The following is a 19,178-nucleotide window of genomic DNA, read 5'->3' as shown; positions in this document are numbered from 1 at the left end:
GGCGCGCACCGTCATCCGAGAACTCTGTGTGCTCAGAGATGGGGGTGTTAGTTCTTTCTTTGACCACATTAGGGTGCTGCCCGTCCGGAGACGAGCAGCGGGAATGGGACAACCAAGGATTCTCCCCCGGCCCTCCACCGGGGGAAGGAGCGGCCCTGTTACCGGCTCCTGGAAAGAACTCAACGCCATCTCTGAACAAGGGTGCCTTCCAGGACCTCGAGACCTCCTCATGCACATCCGGGAAGAAAGGCATTGAGGATGGACACCGACGAGGGTCTGCGGCCGTGCCCAAAAACCAATCGTCCAGCCGCGAGCGCACTGGACCAGGTGGCAGGGACCACTCAAGTCCAATGGCCACGGCTGCCCGGGAAAGCATAGCAGTCAGTTCGGGATCTGACTCAGACAATGCTGGCGCCCCCGTGTTGGCAACACAGCCGAATCATCACTTCCCACTGACTCTTGTGATGCTGCTATCGACATCTCGTCTTCCTCTGGGGTGCCGAATGAGACCCGCGGTACCTGTGACGGCATTGCGGGCTCATGCGGCACACACACGGGTTGCACAGAAGTAGAGGGAGGGGTGGAGCGCGGAATAGTCGGCGCTTTGTTCCACACCGTAACCCTCAGATCATCCTGGCCGCCAGCTGAAGTACCAGCCCTAGAAGAACTGGTAGATCGGGGTGCGGATGAGGGGACTCTACCACTTACGAGGTCATTGAGTCTCGATCGCAACTGCGCGATGGTCATGTTCCCGCAATGGGAACATGAGTCATCCACAAACGCTGTCTTAGCGTGGTCAACACCCAAACACACAAGACAGCGATTGTGCCCATCAGAGTCAGACAAAATACGACCGCAGCCAGAAGTGCACGGGCGAGACATCTTTAAAAAGACGTGCGACCAGGGAGATGAACACACAAACACTGGCAAATCACTGCACAGATAAGCAGGGAATGTGCACTCGCTGGAACTCGCTGTCACACCAACACCTGGAGAGAAGCTCGTCTCGAAGAGTGAAGAGATGAAACTCAGGATTTGGCTGGGAGTGAAGTACATCAACTTGGCTCCGAAGCGAAAACATATCTGCATGTTGCCGGCGTACTTCCTTTTATACCCACGCGGTGGGGCGGAGTTACGCTATGCAAATTCCGCAGACCCATGGCATTTCTTTGCCATTGGCTCGTTTTATATACTCGAAGGTGATAGGATTTCTAAGCGAAACCCCATTCGTCGTCATCCGACGTAACTCGGAGTGACAACGAAAGGGAACTACAACCCCATTTCCAGAAAAGTTGGGACATTTTGTAAAATGCAATAAAACCATCAATCTTTGATTTGTTAATTCTCTTTTACCTTTTTTTTAACTGACAAAAGTACAAAGAAAAGTGTTCTAATGTTTTCACTGACCAACATAATCGTATTTTGTAAATATGAACATTTTTGATTAACTGATAAATTTTGATTAATTGATTCAGGCTGGTTAATGCTGCTTAGAGCTGGTATAGTGCTGGTCTAGCTGGGGGACCATAATAGTTATGCTGTTCTCAAGCAAAACTGAGCTGGTGTAGCTGGTCTACCAGCACATCCGCTTCCCATGCTGGTGACCAGCAAACCAGCAACCAGCATTCCATGTTGGTCCTAGCATGCAAGACATACTTTATGCTGGTGACCAGCAATGCTAGATTTTTCAGCAGGGTAGAGTCACATTTCGTGCAAATGTTATAAAAAAATAAGTACTTCAGTTTTTGTCAAAAGTATGATGGTCTAATTTTTTTCCGATTAAACACATTTTGCAGATTAAGGAGGAGGGAAATTGCCATCATTAGATATTAGATATACTAAATCTAGCACTGCCTTTAACTGTATTGAAGAGGCTATGATATTAGCAGCTGTAAATACATAAGACACTTACCATTTGTCCGATCTCGCCTGGATTTCCAGGGTCTCCCTGTGAGGGACACAACATATATTTAGTCCTAACTGTTAATAGGAAACATTAAAATGTATTAGTTTATTTCTTAGTAACAGAAAGTTTGAAAAAAAAAACATTATAATTATCTTGACTTAACTGAATAAGACAAATGTCTCCCCAGAGATGGGAACGAGATGCTGCATCATTGCATTGATACTATGGGAACATCTTCAGTGTGTGCCATTGTCTGAATAACACAATACTATTGGCCATGGACAAAGTCAGGTGATGCTACGTAGTATGTGACTATGTCTATAAAATGGCACCTGAACACGGCGTCATCAGATTCATTTGTCTGAAGAAGCCGCACAGGCATAATTGAAGTATGGCAATAAGACGCAGTGTCTCGTTCCCATCTTAGGGAAATGGGTTACGTACTTAACCCTGAGATGTTCCCTTTTGAGGGAACGTCAATGCTGCCTCATTGTGTTGAAACTATAGGGACATTAACATCCACTATGCCATACTGAATGAATGCCTGCCCCACAGGTTATGAAAAGTATACACAAGCACAAAACAGGAATGAATTCAGGAATGTTACAGTTACAGGAATGAATCAACCCAAAAGGATTTGCGATCCAGGGGTTGAATTCACATCCACACTGTAAAACCTAATGAATTTGTGCGGAGAGGACTAGCCTGCCGCAGCACAAACATCTTACAAAGGTGCACCTCGTCAACGCCTTTGAGGCAGCCACACTCGGAGTAGAATGGGCTCTGACGGCTAGAGGCGAAGCGATACCGTGTGACTTGTAACCGCATCCAAAACACAATGTAGTAGTCTGTTTGGTAGCGGTGAAACACAGATTACTCCACCCAAAAATGCCCCCTTAAGAGCATAAAGTATCTGAGTAGAGGGGATGGTATCATTAAGAATGGTATCATTAAGCAAAAGCATTAACCCCCTAGGGTCGGCGGTATCGCCGGCGATACCAGCTCGCTTTTTTTTTTATCAGTTCAAAAGAGATTAATTTTGCTCTGTTGACTTTGATATTACAAACACGTTTCATACATCAATCGATTCTGTTAAATGTGTATTATTTTTGTGTATACTCACAATAAAAACAAAGTGTTTTGCTTTTTGCCAAATAAAGAAAAATAAACATGAAGCGAGTTCTGCCTTCTCTCTGTCAGTGTAGTCCATTCTGAAACGCGTCCGAAAATGAACAATAACTCAGTGAATACTCAGTCAAACAGGCATACAGACACACAGGCATGAAGCTTGAATTCTCTTCTTTTAAATGAAGTAATTTATATTAAAAAAAATATTCTCAGTTCATGTAATCTGTAAGAAAAGAGCGAGATGTCAGTCGTTCTCATCTCATCTAATTATTTTTAATGTGACCCCGCCCACGGAGAGCGTGCGCTATTCAAATGCAAATGACTGAGGCAATCCACGCAAACCTGTGAACGCCCCCATATCAGCTCGAGAAAACACAAGTTTAATCAGATCATTGTAGCCTACTTGTTTACACCGTCTCGCAGCGCTGTGAGGAATAATAATAATGGAAAATGTACCTCAGAAGTGCGGGTATTTCGAGGAGCAAGGATCCGACTGAGCTGAGGAATACTGTAGTAAGTTTTTTTTTCCTTCTCAAGTGAATCGCGTTACTGTGTGTGAATGAATGAACGGCAGAGATGCGCGCTGTTTACCACAGCTCGCAAAAAGACAGTTTAAATTTAAATCGCGTTTCTGTGTGTGAATGAATGATGATGTTTTAGCAAACTGTATTGCTATACTGAGATGAGTAAAAATCGACTGAAATATGTTGAAATAAAATGTAGGCTATTTGTATAAGCAACATATTAAACTGCAAATTAACATTTATATGCCCTAATATTTCATAAAAACAACGTTACAGTCAGGCGAAATATGAAAGACAACATTTTGTTGACTAGATTTGGGTACAGTTTTTACTGTAGAATATACTGCCACATCAAATAAGCTTTTGTTTAGCAATTTCTGCTCATATGTTATATATATATAAAAAAATACTATTTTTGTCAAAAATAAAGTCATCAACTAAGATGTTAGCTGTTCCAATGTTGGCTATATTCAAACTAATGAATACATAATAAAATGTAGGCCTATAATAATTTTTTTTACAAAGAAAGAGTACACTTGAAATATTGTTGAAATTGTAATTATTGTTGTAATTGTAACCTTTTCAATAAAATAGCAAAACATATTTACAAGATAGATGTAAGCAAAATCTTAAATGGTCAATATAAGTCTTCTTCTAAATATATCTTTTGTCCTTGCATTGTGGCTCAGTCAGTGTCACACCTGAATGAATGGCTCATTATGCAGAGTGGGTGGGACATTGTATTCTCAGGTGTAAACCACTCCTCGTTCACGCCCCCCTCGCATATTGGCTTTCCAAGCAAAACCTGTCTTACACAATTTAAATCAATGCATTGTTTTACGTGAACGATAAAGCAAGACTATTTTCACATAATTTTGAAGCCAGAACTCGAAGCGACAACATCCATTAGTCAAAAGTCTTGTGGACACATATTTAGTATGAGTTTTGTGGTCTTATTTCAGCAACTTTCATTTTTATTTTTTTCAATAACCACGCATAAACATTATTCTCTTAAAAATACAAACATCTACATACATGTTGATCACATATTATGGTAGCCCTGTTTGTGCTATATAGAGTGAATTAACACCTTTGTCATTATCATGTTTATAAATAACTGAAAAAAGCACAAATGTCAGGGCATGTCAAAACATCCAGTCGTTTATGTAATTTAGTACACATATGCCCAGGAGTCACAATGGAGCCAGAGCTGAATTCATGCACTTGGTGAAGTTACGAGGAGACAAGGCCAGGCTGAAAGGAATCTGATATTGCTAAACTTTGCCCCTAAACTTAATGTGCACAGGTATATCTCTATATGAAAGTAGGCATCCTTCAAGTCAATCCTCAGATTGAATTTGAGGCACAATAAGCTTCAACGTTAACATCTTGAACTTGTAAGTCTGCAGAATACGGTTCAAAAGACTTAGATTGAGGATGGGACGCAACCCTCCATCCTTCTTAAGAACCAGAAAATAAAGGCTGTAAAAACCTGAGACTCTCATTGGGAGGGGAATATGTTGTATGGTCCCTTTGTCCAAAAAAGTATGTAACTCCTGTGTTAACAACAGAATCTGATCTTGTTTCACCGTAGTCGGGAGCAAGCCATTGAAAAGAAGAGGACGAGACTTTATCAGAATTCTGTAGCCTTTTTCTATAGTTCGCAGAACCCAAGGAGAGAGGTTCAGCAGAAATTGTCAAACTCTCTGAAAGGAGAATCAGTTTGGTAATCTTGTGGAGACGAGTGGAGACGCCCAGGCAGCAATGACTGTGCTGAGATCTGCTTTTAGACCACCAAAAGGTTGGGATTGTGTGCAGCGCCTATGCCCTTGGCCCTTTGCAAGGAGGACAAAAGCTTCCACACTGGTCTTCCGTTCCACCCTCCAAGAGCTCGGCCCAGGACAAGAGGTTGAGGCTGTAGGCTGCTGGAATGCCTCGGGTTGCTTTTTGGCTGCCTGAAACCTATCAACCTGTATTGACCATGTCGCTGAATAGGCCAGACAGGGGCATCCAGCAAAAATCCAGATCCTTCAGCAGGCCAGCCTGGTAGGCCTGACCCTCTGCTTCATAAGTACACAGTTCATAAGTGCTTCAAGTACATGTGATACAACATGGCCTTGAAGGCAAGGCAGTCTTTTTTAAAGATGACGCCACGGTGGGAGAGAGATAGCCCTCGACTTTCCCCACAACATGTGGTTCTGAATTATACCCGTGCTTACTCAACTCCGCGATAGGGGATTTCCACAACCTCATGACTCACTGGCACATGCTGAAGACTTTCCCATAGCATCAACACAATGACACAGCATTGAAATTCCCTCAAAAGGGAGCTGCACCTAATATTTTTACACTCTTGCCTTGGTCCAAACAAACAAGTGAAGGTCCTGGTGGGGTTATATGTTGGTGGATAATAGTTTTCTCTGTCTTTTTTTTTTAACTCTCTCAGTCAAAATGTATGTACATATATTCACAAATGAAAAAGGTTACGTAAGTAATGGATATCTATTGGTAAAAAACAGACTAAGTGTGTAAACATGATCGTTCAACAGAAGCCATTGTTTCCAGAGCCATATGGGTCACTGCATTATCATGCTAAACCTTCAACTGCTAACATTTTGATAGGTTTTGAATTTAGAGATACTTACCGGGACCCCTGGAACTCCCCGAGGACCATCTTTGCCTGTGTCCCCTGGGGGTCCTCTGGGACCTGGGGGGCCTGGAGGCCCAGGAGGTCCTGGGGGCCCTGCTTGACCTTGGTCACCCTGTGTAAGTAATAATGTATACGTCAAACATTATTAGTCAAAGTCAATGAATATAACATACATTAACGTTGTTTGTAAACAGTGAAAGGGAGAAACAGATTGAAAGGTCATTGATAAGCTAACAAAGAGAATCTTGAAGAACTTCTCTTATCTCACAGTAGGGGTGGGCAATATGACCAAAATCTTATTTCACGGTATGAGAAATTTTATTTTACGATACCGATACATATCTCGATATAGATATTTTTTATTTTATTTTTCTTATTAAAAATAAGAACAAAGAAGGAAATTACAAACAGTAGGACAAATACAATAGACCAAAGATACAAGTTAAATAAACTTTTTCACGTTTTTCAGCTACAGAAAGTTTATTTAACATGTACTAAGAAATACTATATAAATGTAATAATTAAATGTATAACTAAAACACTGCATAGTCTTCACTGTATGAATCAAATATGAACTGATTCTTATTAAAGATACAAAAGTGATTCAGTCAAGAGCAGTGAGTGATGTTCCGAATTTGTGATTGCATGCGGTCTAAGAGAGGCGGCTTTCTGTGTGCGTGCTTCAGCTGTGTCAGTCAGCATGAGCACCAACCGCATTGAGTTATTTTTATTACATTGAGTAATAAAGCTTATTGCGCTCAACATCAAGCAAGTCCCACTCTATATTTTCTCATTCATGCATGTTTCTTTATCACTCTTATGCGTATATAACTTTAAATAGTATCGCTCTTATGCATATATAACTTTAAGTAGTACTGTGCTACGTGGATATATTTACATACTGCAAAATGAACGATATAGTGAAATCTCTAACGACAGACACTTTATACCATGGTCACGATATATACTGTCATACCACCCAGCCCTATCTCACAGTATTAAATCAAACAATTTTAGCATATGGCAGCAGAAGTAATATTTGCTCTCTGTATTAATCCAATCAGTTATGATACAGTTCAGTTCTACTGTGACAATTCACAATTTTGCAGCATTATTGCTTCTAATTATCTCTAGATTATTTCTAACCCTGTCTAGACTGAGTATGAACACTTACTTTTCATTCATGTTAAGCACTTGCGCTGGTTGTAATGGGGAACAGAAAGAATAATCTGGCCGTATTAATTAGAACAATAACATTTGTGATTTATACTTGTGCTTTCAGTTTCCTTATTCTGTATTTTTTCTCTGTTGACAGACAACTTATACATTGGAATTTGTATGCGGTCACTCACCACAAAGATGGCTTTGATCACAGAACTCAGAGCCTCCTTTTTTTTGCAGTATTATATATTTATGAATATATAATATATATTAGTATATACTGTATATGTAAGTATATACTGTCAATTTAAAATGATTTAGTGTTTTTAATTACATAAAAATAATTATTAATATGAGTATATTAGTATACTAATTAATATTAGTAGAAATTAAATAATTCTCTTAAATAATTAATGATCTTGTCACAATATCTTCATTTAGACTTTTTTTTTTTTTTTTACTAGCAAACACTAATGCAATTCATTTTAATAGTTTGTCACTAGTCTAGCTAAGGACTGAGGTAAAAGCAGAAGAATGGAGAGCAAATGATGGGCCAAAGATGAGAAGCCCAGTCTGACGGAGCAGTGTGAGAGAGAACAGAATGAGGACAAGCACTACCTTAATGAGTCGACGTTTAATGAGTTGTTGATCAGCAGAAAGAAAGCCATGATTTATCTTAGGGAAGACCATCTGAGCAGGAGTGTGAGGTCAAAAGAGGTTGGAGATCAAAGTTAAGAGAAGTTGGAGAGGAGAGTTGCATGGGGTCCCGGAAAGAGGAAGGGGAAAGGAAAAAAAGGTACAAAAATTGATTAGATTAAAGTAAATGAGTCAGAGGACCCAATGCAGTGCCTTCATGCATTAGTAAAAATTGACATTTCCCATGGTGCCAGCAATGAAAGTCTTAACTGCCTTTGGCAGCAAAGGCTGTAATTACCACCTCATGGGTGCTAGGACACCTACTCTGACAGAGCCAATCCGAAGAAACATGTCAACTTCTACTCACTGAAAGCACTGCCATCACAGTTTTCTTTGAAGCCAGGGCAGACTCCAGGAATTACAAACACTGAAACCCATCATGTAGATTTATTTGTCTCTGTCCGTGGACTCTAAATGAGATGTTTACATAGTCAAGCTATTTCAAGGGGGCACCAGTAATTAAGAGGACACAAATAATTGTGTCACTATAGATTTAAATATCGGGAAAGGGTGGATTTGTGGTGAACCAAAGATACCGAATCTCGCTACTTTAGTTTAGCATTTAATACCTCTCTTTTGAGTTATTCCATTCATAGAATACAATAACACAGTGGTCAGAATATTTGGTGGCTAGACATATTAATCTTTTTTATAATTAATCACGCATCACTGGTTTATCAGGGGAAATAAACAGTTGCTCTGCTGTGAATGCATAAATTCCTGTCACCACACTGCATAATAATGACAACCCTGGAACTTGGAGAGAGGGTCATAATGGGTGAAAGTATTTTTTGATTGGTTGGAATGGATTTATCAGACACAATTGTGTTTGGGCCAAGTCTGTCACTGCATAGGCACAGGGGACAAATGCTCTGTTGATATTTCTCAGTGTGTGTATAATCCATAGAGTCTGCCTGGGCCGTTTGGCCGAGCCAACAAACCTTCACAGTCAGGATTTGATTGCTGTGTAATGCAGCCAGGGTGGGTTGACCAGGTAGTCCCTGGGGACAAACAGCATAACAATGGCACAATACAAACACAACAGCATGCATGAAAATAAAAACCATACACTCCAAAGAAGGCTTGCACTTACCTCTTTTTTTGCATTTGTTTTGTATCTGTATAGTTTAAAGAGGTTGTCTAACTGACAAAGAGGCTTTCACACTCTGCTCTGTTATGATGTGAAAATAATTGATTTGATCTCAGCAGTGCACTTAGCCAAACACAGATCATAGTTATTTCTTACTCGTTTACTTTGGATTTGTTCTCAGCAACGAACTTAGCCAAACACAGATCATAGGTATTTCTTTTTCATTTACTTTGGATTTGTGCTCTTGTATTGTGTGCCATTACCCTTACATTTAAACTTGAATATTGGGCGTCATTCTTGAAACTTTCATAAACATAAGTGACCATTTGCCTAACTATAAATATTCAATTAATGTGTGTCCGTCACAGCAGTTTTAGCCAGCTAAAAATGCCAGGCGCTCTTCTGATAACGGCCAGATGGTGACGTTTGAGAGCACTTTGGAAGCGCATAATTTTTCCAGCTGAGACGTTTTGGTTGCTATGACGATACGAAATGCCAAGAACTAATGTGTTACTAGAATCTAATTTTGAAGAATTTTACTGAATATAAAAATGCCATAACCAGCAATTAACTTCTCAATTGTTGTTGAGTCATTGTACAAGTAGGATTGTTGGTCGGTGTAGTATTTGTCGGTAAAAAGTGACAGTGACAAACGCTGTGTTTTACCAAAAGTTTACCAAACTCCCAGCTACAAAAAATAAAATAATAATATTAATAATAATCAAAATAAAGACAAAAATAAAATAAATAAAGTAGTGAAATATTATTATGGTACATAGTGCAGCAAAATTGTGTGTCATTAGTTTGCCTAAAAGAACACAGAACGTTTGAATGTTTTATGCACCATTTGCACGTGCACATTTTGAAAATACGAACATTTTCATGATTCTGAAAATTTAGGTCAGAACAGCTTTACCAATGATTTACACCAAAATTTGTTCTGCTCGTGTTTCATGCTTTATCGTCTGCAGGGTCACCGGGAATGCTGGAGCATTTTCCAGCATATCAGGCATATATGGGGGAAAACCCAAGGCAGTCCATCACAGGACACACACATATCCAGTCTTATTCACACCTACTGACAATATAGTGTCTCAAATTCACCTATACTGCATGTTTTTGGATTGTGGGATTTTGGATTTGGAAACCTACTGAGAAAGGCCTCCTGGCTCTGCTGGGACTTGAACTGGGAGCCTTTTTGCTGAGGCAACAGTTCCACCGAGCCAACATGCCGCTCCATGACTAACATCATAAACCTAATCATAAGACTATTCTTAAAATAAAATAAAGAAATAAAGAAATAAACAATATAAGAATTAAAACACAGAGAAATACTGTGTATGCGATATTCCATCCGACCATTTTATGGGAAGTAATTTGAATTGCATGGCTCATTAAGAAGGGGGAAAAAAAATGATCCATGCCTTAAAATTGCTTGAATATAACTCTACAACCTTGCTTCATTTGGTTTACGTGGATCCATGAATAAGCAAATTAGCCCTGCCTCCACTCACACAGCTCAGAGATCCACTCAGTTATCTTTGTAGTAAACGCCCTCTAGTGAATCACTGAAGCTTTGCTATTAAATCTCACATTTAGAGCTGTTTCACTCAAGTGCTTTTGAGCAAAAAACAACTGAAAACAAAATGGTCGGGTGGCTGGTAAAAAATAAGATGAGGAATACCAGAGATGGTAAAGCGGTTAAACTGATGGAAAAACAGGCACAGCCTTCACACTAAATTTGGTAAGCTGTTTATATTTTAATATTTTCTGCCTACACCAGACAGGACGCGATGCAACACACAAAATCCCTGACAGTATACTGATGCCATTTCTGACGTACTCCAAAGCCTCTGCGCTACTTCTGACACTAAGAACAACTGGATTTGCAAATCAATTTGCACTTTGTCGCATCCAGTGTAGACTATATGCAGCATTTTAAGTTCTGTCATGACAACATGACGAAAGATTGGTATAGTAATAGAGAATGGCATGGTAATGGATGTGGCAATGTTAATGTATTTGGTCTATGTGGAACAGATCTGCTACCAAGGCTTGCTACTGTCAATACATTCACAGACATTGATGTGAGCATGTAAGACATGCTGCTGCTGCTGCACATGTAACATACATGATTTAACCCCCATAGCAGATTTACTCAAGTGGAGCTGGGGAAGGTGGAGGGTTTCTGAATGCGCCCTCCAGAATGTTGCAGAATTGAATGTTGACCTGCCGCTCATTGGCCGCTGATGCAACAGCAACCAATCAGCTGTGCTATGTAGTTAATGATGTGATTGCTACCATATGAGTTAAAGGCCATCTTGCAAGTTAGACTACCCAGTGAGTCAATGTATAGAAAAATAATGTAGGAACTAGATTTAAATATAAATATATACTTATAAAACGCTATTAAGGCTTCTAGAGTCGTTTTTGTGAGAAAATTTTACTTCCGCATCTGAAAACCGCCGGAAGTGACGTAACAGGAGGGAGTGCGGTCAAAGTAAACAATAGGAAAGCAATGGATCGCAATGACAGTTCGGACGCTGAGGAAATTGTAAATGTTTACTCGTATGACGGACCTCAGCCATATAAGTTAATTATGAGCCTGCTATGCAGCCAAGAGAGCAGGACAGGCCAGGATTAGGCAGAACAAGAAATTGAGTTGTGGTGTGAGGAGACCAGGGCAGGTGTCTTGATGAGAGACCAGCGTTAGCTTATAGATATATCCACGTTAGCCGACGATATGTATAACACTATACTCCGATCAAAATATTGTACAGATTATTATCATGTATCAGGCAATAGCAAAGTATTGGACCCTTAATATCTGCATGTGTTGTGTCAGCCATTAGGAGAACGTTTCCAGAGAAAGAAGGACTTTATAAAGACTTTGAATGGTCCCATTTTGGTGACAATGAATAAAAAATAATCACAACTGTCTTACTGTATAAAAACTTTATAAGTAGAAACAGCCAACACAAACATATAAGTGGTTTTGTACAGATTGAAAATGAATTATAGAACTATTTATATTAATAATAAGTTTCGGCTGCAGACTAATAACAAACACATAAATGCATTACATTACAAGTTTATGTAGGATATGTTCATGAATTAAATTAAGACAAGGCACATTTTGTAAAACAGATGTACAATGAGTGATCTCTGACGGATCCGTGAACATGATGTTTCCTATCGGCGCCTGAACCACATTCTGACGACGGACCGGGCGACCCGATGAAGATGCTGTGGCAGTGTGCACATATCGCCATCATCATATAACTCCATCATATCGTAGGGATTATAATCATCCAGTCTATAGTGAACGCTACACACTACCATGTTTTTCGGAGCAGATGCAGAAGTGAAGTCCCGTCTTTTCACCTGCACATAACGCAGCCAGGCACGGAAGATGGCACCATCCTGAATTGCAATCATCCGGAAACCTGTGGACTCGAAGTCCTGACAGGCCATAATTCACAATAATTTACCACAACAATGATTAATTGAAATACAATAACCACCGAAAACACACTGAATCACGACCGCTCTCACTGAACACCACTAGGTGAACGCAGAGCCCGGCAAATGACTCCCTCTCATGACGTAATATGACGCGATGATGAAAAAACAGCTTTTTCAACACGGTCAAGGAAACTGTCACGTGTCTACTAAATTTGTGCCCTTATGTCTTGCAAAACAATTTTAAATCCTGCATTAACTTTTCATATGGTATTTTCATACAAGTTTATATATTAATTTTGAAAGAAAAAAACCCTGCAAGATGCCCTTTAAAGACCTGTCAGCCTGTGCCATCTAGAGTTTCATGCCACAACTAGGTAATTCTGTCATGGCAACTCTCAGGAGATTGGTATAGTAACAGAGATTGGCATGGCAATGGATATGGTGTGGTTTGTGATAGTGTGCTGAAATTTGACAAACAGATCAATTAGCCTAAGTTGTCAATGATTTTTTTTCCAACTGAGAGTGATTTCTAAGGTTAAGCCTTTTTTTTAATCCCGGAAAGATCTGGAAAAGGTTATTCATGAGTTTATCTTCTCGAGATTAGACTATTGCAACTCACTCTATTATGGTGTTCAAACTAAAATCTTGGACATAATAGAGATGGTCCAAAATGCAGCCGCAAGACTTTTGACAGGCACTCGTAAATATGATCATATTAACCCCGTATTAAGATCGCTGCATTGGTTACCTAGCCTGACAAGCCAGACCACACCACTGGGAACACACCATTGGCAGGGCTCAATCTGAGGGGCGGGATAAACGGTTGTCTTTCAAATTCCCTCTGCACGCAATAGGATAGCGCTACAACCAACCAGAGCGTTTTCCCACCAGCAGAGCTAGTTGATAGATTAAACTTTTGCCGTATCCGGTCGGCAAAACTCAGAACATATCTTCCTTTTTTAAGAATGACTTCAGTGCCGTTCTTTGTTCTTTTCTCAAAGAAAAGCTTAACTCCAAGGGCCCTATCTTGCACCCAGCGCAATTGACTTTGTACACCGACGCATGTATCATTTCTATTTTGCACCCGACGCACAGCAGACTTTTCCATCGACAGACGCACGTTGGTAAATTAGGGAATGAACTTGCGCTCCCGGGGGCGGTTCAGCGGAAAGAGAAGGCGTGTTCCGTCGCTAACGTTCCCTGGTGCTATTTAGCAGTTCCAGAAAACAATTCCGGCACCGACCAGGAAAAACCTAGTCTACAGCCGCATTTTCAGTGGCGCGTTCAGATGCTACATTAAGGGCGCATACTTGGCCATAATGTAGCGTGTGCACAACGCGCATACACTTTGCTTCTTTCATCTACACACAGATGCAGCAGTTGCCATTTTTGCAAACCATACATAATTACAAGGAAAAATATTCCACATGAGGAAAATCATTGTGGTGTCCATGAAGATGTGAAAAAAGAAAAAGAAAAGTGGCGCAAGAGTCATTTATCCCGCTGGTATAATAGCAACAGCGCCAGAGATCTGCCCACAAAGTTACTTGCGTTTCATGTTTGATACTTATATCTTATTAAAAATAAGGCCCCAAGTCTTCCAGAGTCGCGGCCAAAGCCAATTCGAAAGACTGCTGTTTGCCAGCAGCAGCAGCCATCTTCTTTGTTTTCAAGTAGCAGGGAATTCACGCGGAACCGTCACAATGTCATTATGTTAAGCCCGCCCACCGACTCTATACACGATGTGAATGGCCTGACTAGAGTTTGTTTTTTCCAGCTCGCAAGCCAACGGAAAGTTGCTAGACGACACTGGCTGCAAAATAAAATTTGCTGCCGCTAGGGTGCATCTAGATTATAGTATATTGTAGGGAAATTGAATTGAAGTCAGTAAAATCACAGAATGTAAACATAATAAGAAAAAATTAATAAAGACTCAATTTCAGATAGTCACTTGTTTCCCTTTTACTTGGCAATTAACTAAAGTTGTGAAATTGAACCAGTTATAAATCATAGTAAATAACTTTACATTACTCACGATTAAATCGTTGGAGTATATTCAACACTTTCACATTAAGTCAAGTCATCTTCATTTATATAGCACTTTTAACAATGTAGATTGTTCCAAAGCGGCTTTACATTGATAATAGGAAAATAAAGTAACAGAGATTGTTTTGGCTTTATAGCAGCTCTAGAATAAAGTTTTTGTTCAGATAAAGTTAGTTTTGATTGATTCACTTCCTTCGCAACGATCATTAGTTATTAACTTAGGGGCTGCTAACACAACAACGTTTTAACAGAAAACTCTTAGGTTCTTTCAGTGCAAACTTTCAAAAACGCAAACCCGTGAGAACGCTGATGGCGTGCACATGTGTATTACGAGTCATCATTAACTAAGCATTATCTATCAATGACTTCATCATGTGTGTGGCCCCTCAACTAAAGTGTTGACTAGGTCCTTTGAAACACTGATGAACAATGTGATATTAATGGTGGCATTAATTATCCCGACAACGCTTTATCTGTAGAGAGGTAAAGGGAGGGGAGGGAGGCCTTCACAGGGGAGAGACTAGTTGACACTTCAGGACTGCACTGTCGTCGCATCCAGGCGCAAGTCCTTCATCAGATCTGGATACGCCCTGGATCCGGCGGACTGCTGTAAACCTCTGGATAACCAGAGAGACTAATATTAGCGTAGACGCCATTCTTCTTATAATGTAACGAGTACATCAGGATTTATGGGAAGTGTTCCCGGTTCCGGCTGACCTAATCTATGCAGCCTAACATTGAATTATAGAAGTCTATAATGTGTTATGTGTATGCTAGGTCAAAGAGATGTGTTTTTAGTCTAGCTTTGAACTGACAGAGTGTGTCTGCTTCCCGGACAATGTTAGGAAGACTGTTCCAAAGTTTTGGTGCTAAATAGGAAAAGGATCTACTGCCAGCAGTCGATTTTGATATTCTAGGTATTATCAACTGGCCGGAATTTTGACATCGCAATAGACTATAATGCGTTAATAGCTCGCTCAAGTACTGCGGAGCTAAACCATTTAGTGCTTTGTAAGTAATCAGCAATATTTTAAAATGTATACAATGTTTAATAGGGAGCCAATGCAGTGTTGACAGAGCAGGGCTAATATGATCATACTTCCTGGTTCTGGAAAGAACTCGAGCTGCTGCGTTTTGGACCAGCTGTAACTTGTTTATTAAGCGTGCAGGGCAACCACCCATACGGGCATTACAATAATCTAGCCTTGATGTCATGAACGCATGAATTGTTCCGCATTTGTCAATGAGAGCATATGACGTAATTTATATATATTTTTAAGATGGAAAAATGCGGTTTTACAGATACAAGACACGTGACTTTCAAATGAAAGGTATCAAAGAGCACCCCCAGGTTCCTAACCGACGACGAAAGACTTAACAGAGCAGCCATCATGTGTTAGACAGTATTCTAGGTTATTACGTAAGGAAGTTTTTTGTCCAATAATTTGAATCTCTGTTTTTTCAGAATTAAGTAGTAGGAAATTACTAGTCATCCAGTTTTTTATATCAGCTATGCATTCCATTAATTTTGTGAATTGGTAAGTTTCATCAGGCCGTGAAGAAATATAGAGCTGAGTATCATCAGCATAACAGTGAAAACTAATTCCATGCTTCCTAATGATATCTCCCAAGAGTAGCATGTACAGAGTGAAATGCAACGGGCCTAGTACTGAGCCTTGTGGTACGCCATACTGAACTTTTGATCGATAAGACATTTCTTCATTTACTGCTACAAACTGATCAGTCAGATAAGTATGATTTAAACCATGCTAATGCAATTCCACTAATGCCAACATAACTTTCGAGACTATTTAAAATAATGTTGTGGTCAATAGTATCAAATGCAGCACTAAGATCGAGTAACACTAATAGCGAGATACAACCACAATCGGATGATAAGAGCAAATCATTTGTAACTCTAATGAGAGCAGTCTCAGTACTATGGTACAGTCTAAATCCTGACTGAAAATCCTTGCAGATATCATTTCTTTCTAGTCAAGTCAAGTCAAGTCATCTTCATTTATATAGCGCTTTTAACAATGTAGATTGTTTCAAAGCAGCTTTACAGAGATAAGCGTATAATTTAAGGTAACAGAGATTGTTTTGGCTTTATAGCGGTTCTTTAATAAAGTTATTTTCCAGCTAAAGTTAGTTTTGATTGATTCGCTTCCATCGCAACGATCATTTGTTATCAAATTAGGGGCCGCTAAGACGACACTATTCTCTCTACACAGACTTTAAACGCGAACCTGTGATAAACGCTGATGGCGTTCACATGCGCATTACAAATTGGTTCTATAGTTATGTGCGTTTGAATATATGTGCGCAGGTTTGTAATTCCCTACAAACCAAGCCTAATCAAAGGACTGGTCTTTCCTTATAAATTTTGATACACAATTTTATTTTATTTTGTCACTTTGGGATAGGTACGCGAAACGTAGAGTGGTAAAGGGATCCTCCATAGGGAGAGACTAGTTGGCACTTCAGCACTGCGTTCTCCAGGCGAAGGTCCTTCGTCAGATCTGGATACGGCCTGGATCCGGCAGGCTGCGGGAAAACCTCGGGATAAACAAAGACACTAAAATTAGCGGAGATGCCATTCTTCTTATGATGTAACGAGTACATCAGGATTTATGGGAAGTGTTCTAAAAAGGAACATAGTTGTGAGGATACCGCATTTTCTAGTATCTTTGACAGAAAAGGTCGATTTGAGATAGGCCTGTAATTGACTAATTCTGTACGATCAAGTTGCGTTTTTTTTAACAAGCGGTTTAATCATAGCCAGCTTAAAAGTTTTTGGTTCGTATCCTAATGACAAAGATTAATTAATGATATTAAGAAGAGGATCTATGACCTCTGGAAGCATCTCTTTCAGTAGCTTAGTCGGTATAGGGTCTAACATACATGTTGTCGATTTAGATGATTTAACGAGTTAAGCGAATTCTTCCTCTTCTATAGCAATGAATGAATTGAATTTGTCCTTAGGGAGACTACAATGCACTGCCTGATGCGATACTGTAGTAGACGGTTGCATAGTTATAATTTTCTCCCTGATATTATCAGTCTTATAAGTGAAGAAGTTCATAAAGTCATTACTGCTGTGCTGCTTGGAAACTTCTGGGCTTGAAGCTTTTTTTCGTTAGTTTAGCCACTGTTTCAAATAAATACCTAGGGATTTTCTTCCAATAGGGTTGAAAAATAAGCAGATCTAGCAGCTTTTAGGGCCTCTCTGTATGCAATCGAACTCTTTTTCCATGAAATGCTAAATACCTCTAGTTTTGTTTTCTTCCAGTTGCACTCCATTTTTCTGGCTGCTCTCTTAAGGGCCCGAGTGTGCTCGTTGTACCACGGACTATTTTCTTTAATCTTCTTTAAGCGCGATGGAGCAACTGTGTTTAAAGTAGGGCTGTCACTTTACGTTCGAAAATCGATTGCACAGTTGATCGGACCAACCAACGCAAGTTTCGAAAATGAAAATAGGGAATCGATTTTAACGGTCTTTTCTCAGAGCGCGTCCAGCTCATCACGATACGCCCGCAGCGAACGCGCGTCACACAGCAAGTGCAGGCTCTGACAAACACGCATAACAGCAAATTATACTTCTGCATAATGTGTCTCTTTTTACAACAAAACTGTGAATTCTGCCGGTATGCAGACAGTCTCATGCATACAGATACAGATTCGGGCTACAGTCTACAATCGCCTACAAAGGCGAAATTTGTTTGACATTTCTAATCGTAAACACAGCTATGTTGAAGCCTGCAGTAATGTTTTTCATTGATGTTATGGCAGTCCACTCTGCTTATTGTTTTTCGAGAATGTTGCACTCCTGTTTGTCATTGTGCACGAAACTTCACGCCAATAAATCATCAGGAATATTGCTGACTTGTGCGCGTCTCAAGCGCCCTCTTAACGTTCGTCCTAATGCCTGTTAGTTGTCCGTGGATTTGCCCATATTTGGCGTTTAAAATGGAAACGTCTTTAGACATGGAAAATCGATTTTACAATCGATTCAATGAACACTTATGTCTCAAAAATCGAACAGGATTTTTTCACAAAAGTGACAGCCCTAGTCTAAAGTGCTGGAAAAGAGAGAGTTAAAAGTTACTGTTGCAATATCGAGTTCTTCTAAGCTATCTGGGATGCTGAGATGATGAAACTGATCAGGAAGATTATTAATAAAGCAATCTTTAGTGGCAGAAGTGATAGTTCTAACAAATTTGTAACACGGAGTCGGCTTTGCAGCCTTGGCTAAATGGAGTTTACATGAGACTAGATAAATGATCTGAGATGTCATCACTCTGCTGCAGAATTTCAATGGCATCAACATTGATTCTGTGTGATAATATTAGATCTAGAGTATGATTACAACAATGAGTAGGTCCTGACACGTGTTGTCTAACTCCAATAGAGTTAAGAATGTCTTTAAATGCCAATCCCAATGCATCTTTTTCGTTATCTACATGTATATTAAAATCACCAACAATTAGGGCTTTATCTGAAGCCAGTACT

At 39.9% G+C, this 19,178-nt stretch overlaps 1 protein-coding gene across 1 annotated transcript in view; it reads right to left on the bottom strand.

Moving 5' to 3' along the window:
• col25a1 (collagen type XXV alpha 1 chain) overlaps positions 1-19,178 on the bottom strand; it is a 557,626-nt gene that overhangs the window by 140,087 nt on the left and 398,361 nt on the right. The window contains exons 7-10 of the mRNA XM_084109878.1: positions 9,007-9,066; positions 7,988-8,059; positions 6,204-6,320; positions 1,913-1,948 (exon numbers count right to left, since the gene is read on the bottom strand). Coding sequence (XP_083966004.1) covers positions 1,913-1,948; positions 6,204-6,320; positions 7,988-8,059; positions 9,007-9,066 — 285 coding nt within the window. The remainder of the gene's footprint in view (positions 1-1,912; positions 1,949-6,203; positions 6,321-7,987; positions 8,060-9,006; positions 9,067-19,178) is intronic.

This window comes from Abramis brama (assembly GCF_963993115.1).
Source record: "Abramis brama genome assembly, chromosome: 3".
Classification (NCBI taxonomy): Eukaryota; Metazoa; Chordata; class Actinopteri; order Cypriniformes; family Leuciscidae; genus Abramis; species Abramis brama.
The sequence above is the reverse complement of the archived record's forward strand: the minus strand, read 5'-3'. Positions and strand labels throughout refer to the sequence as shown.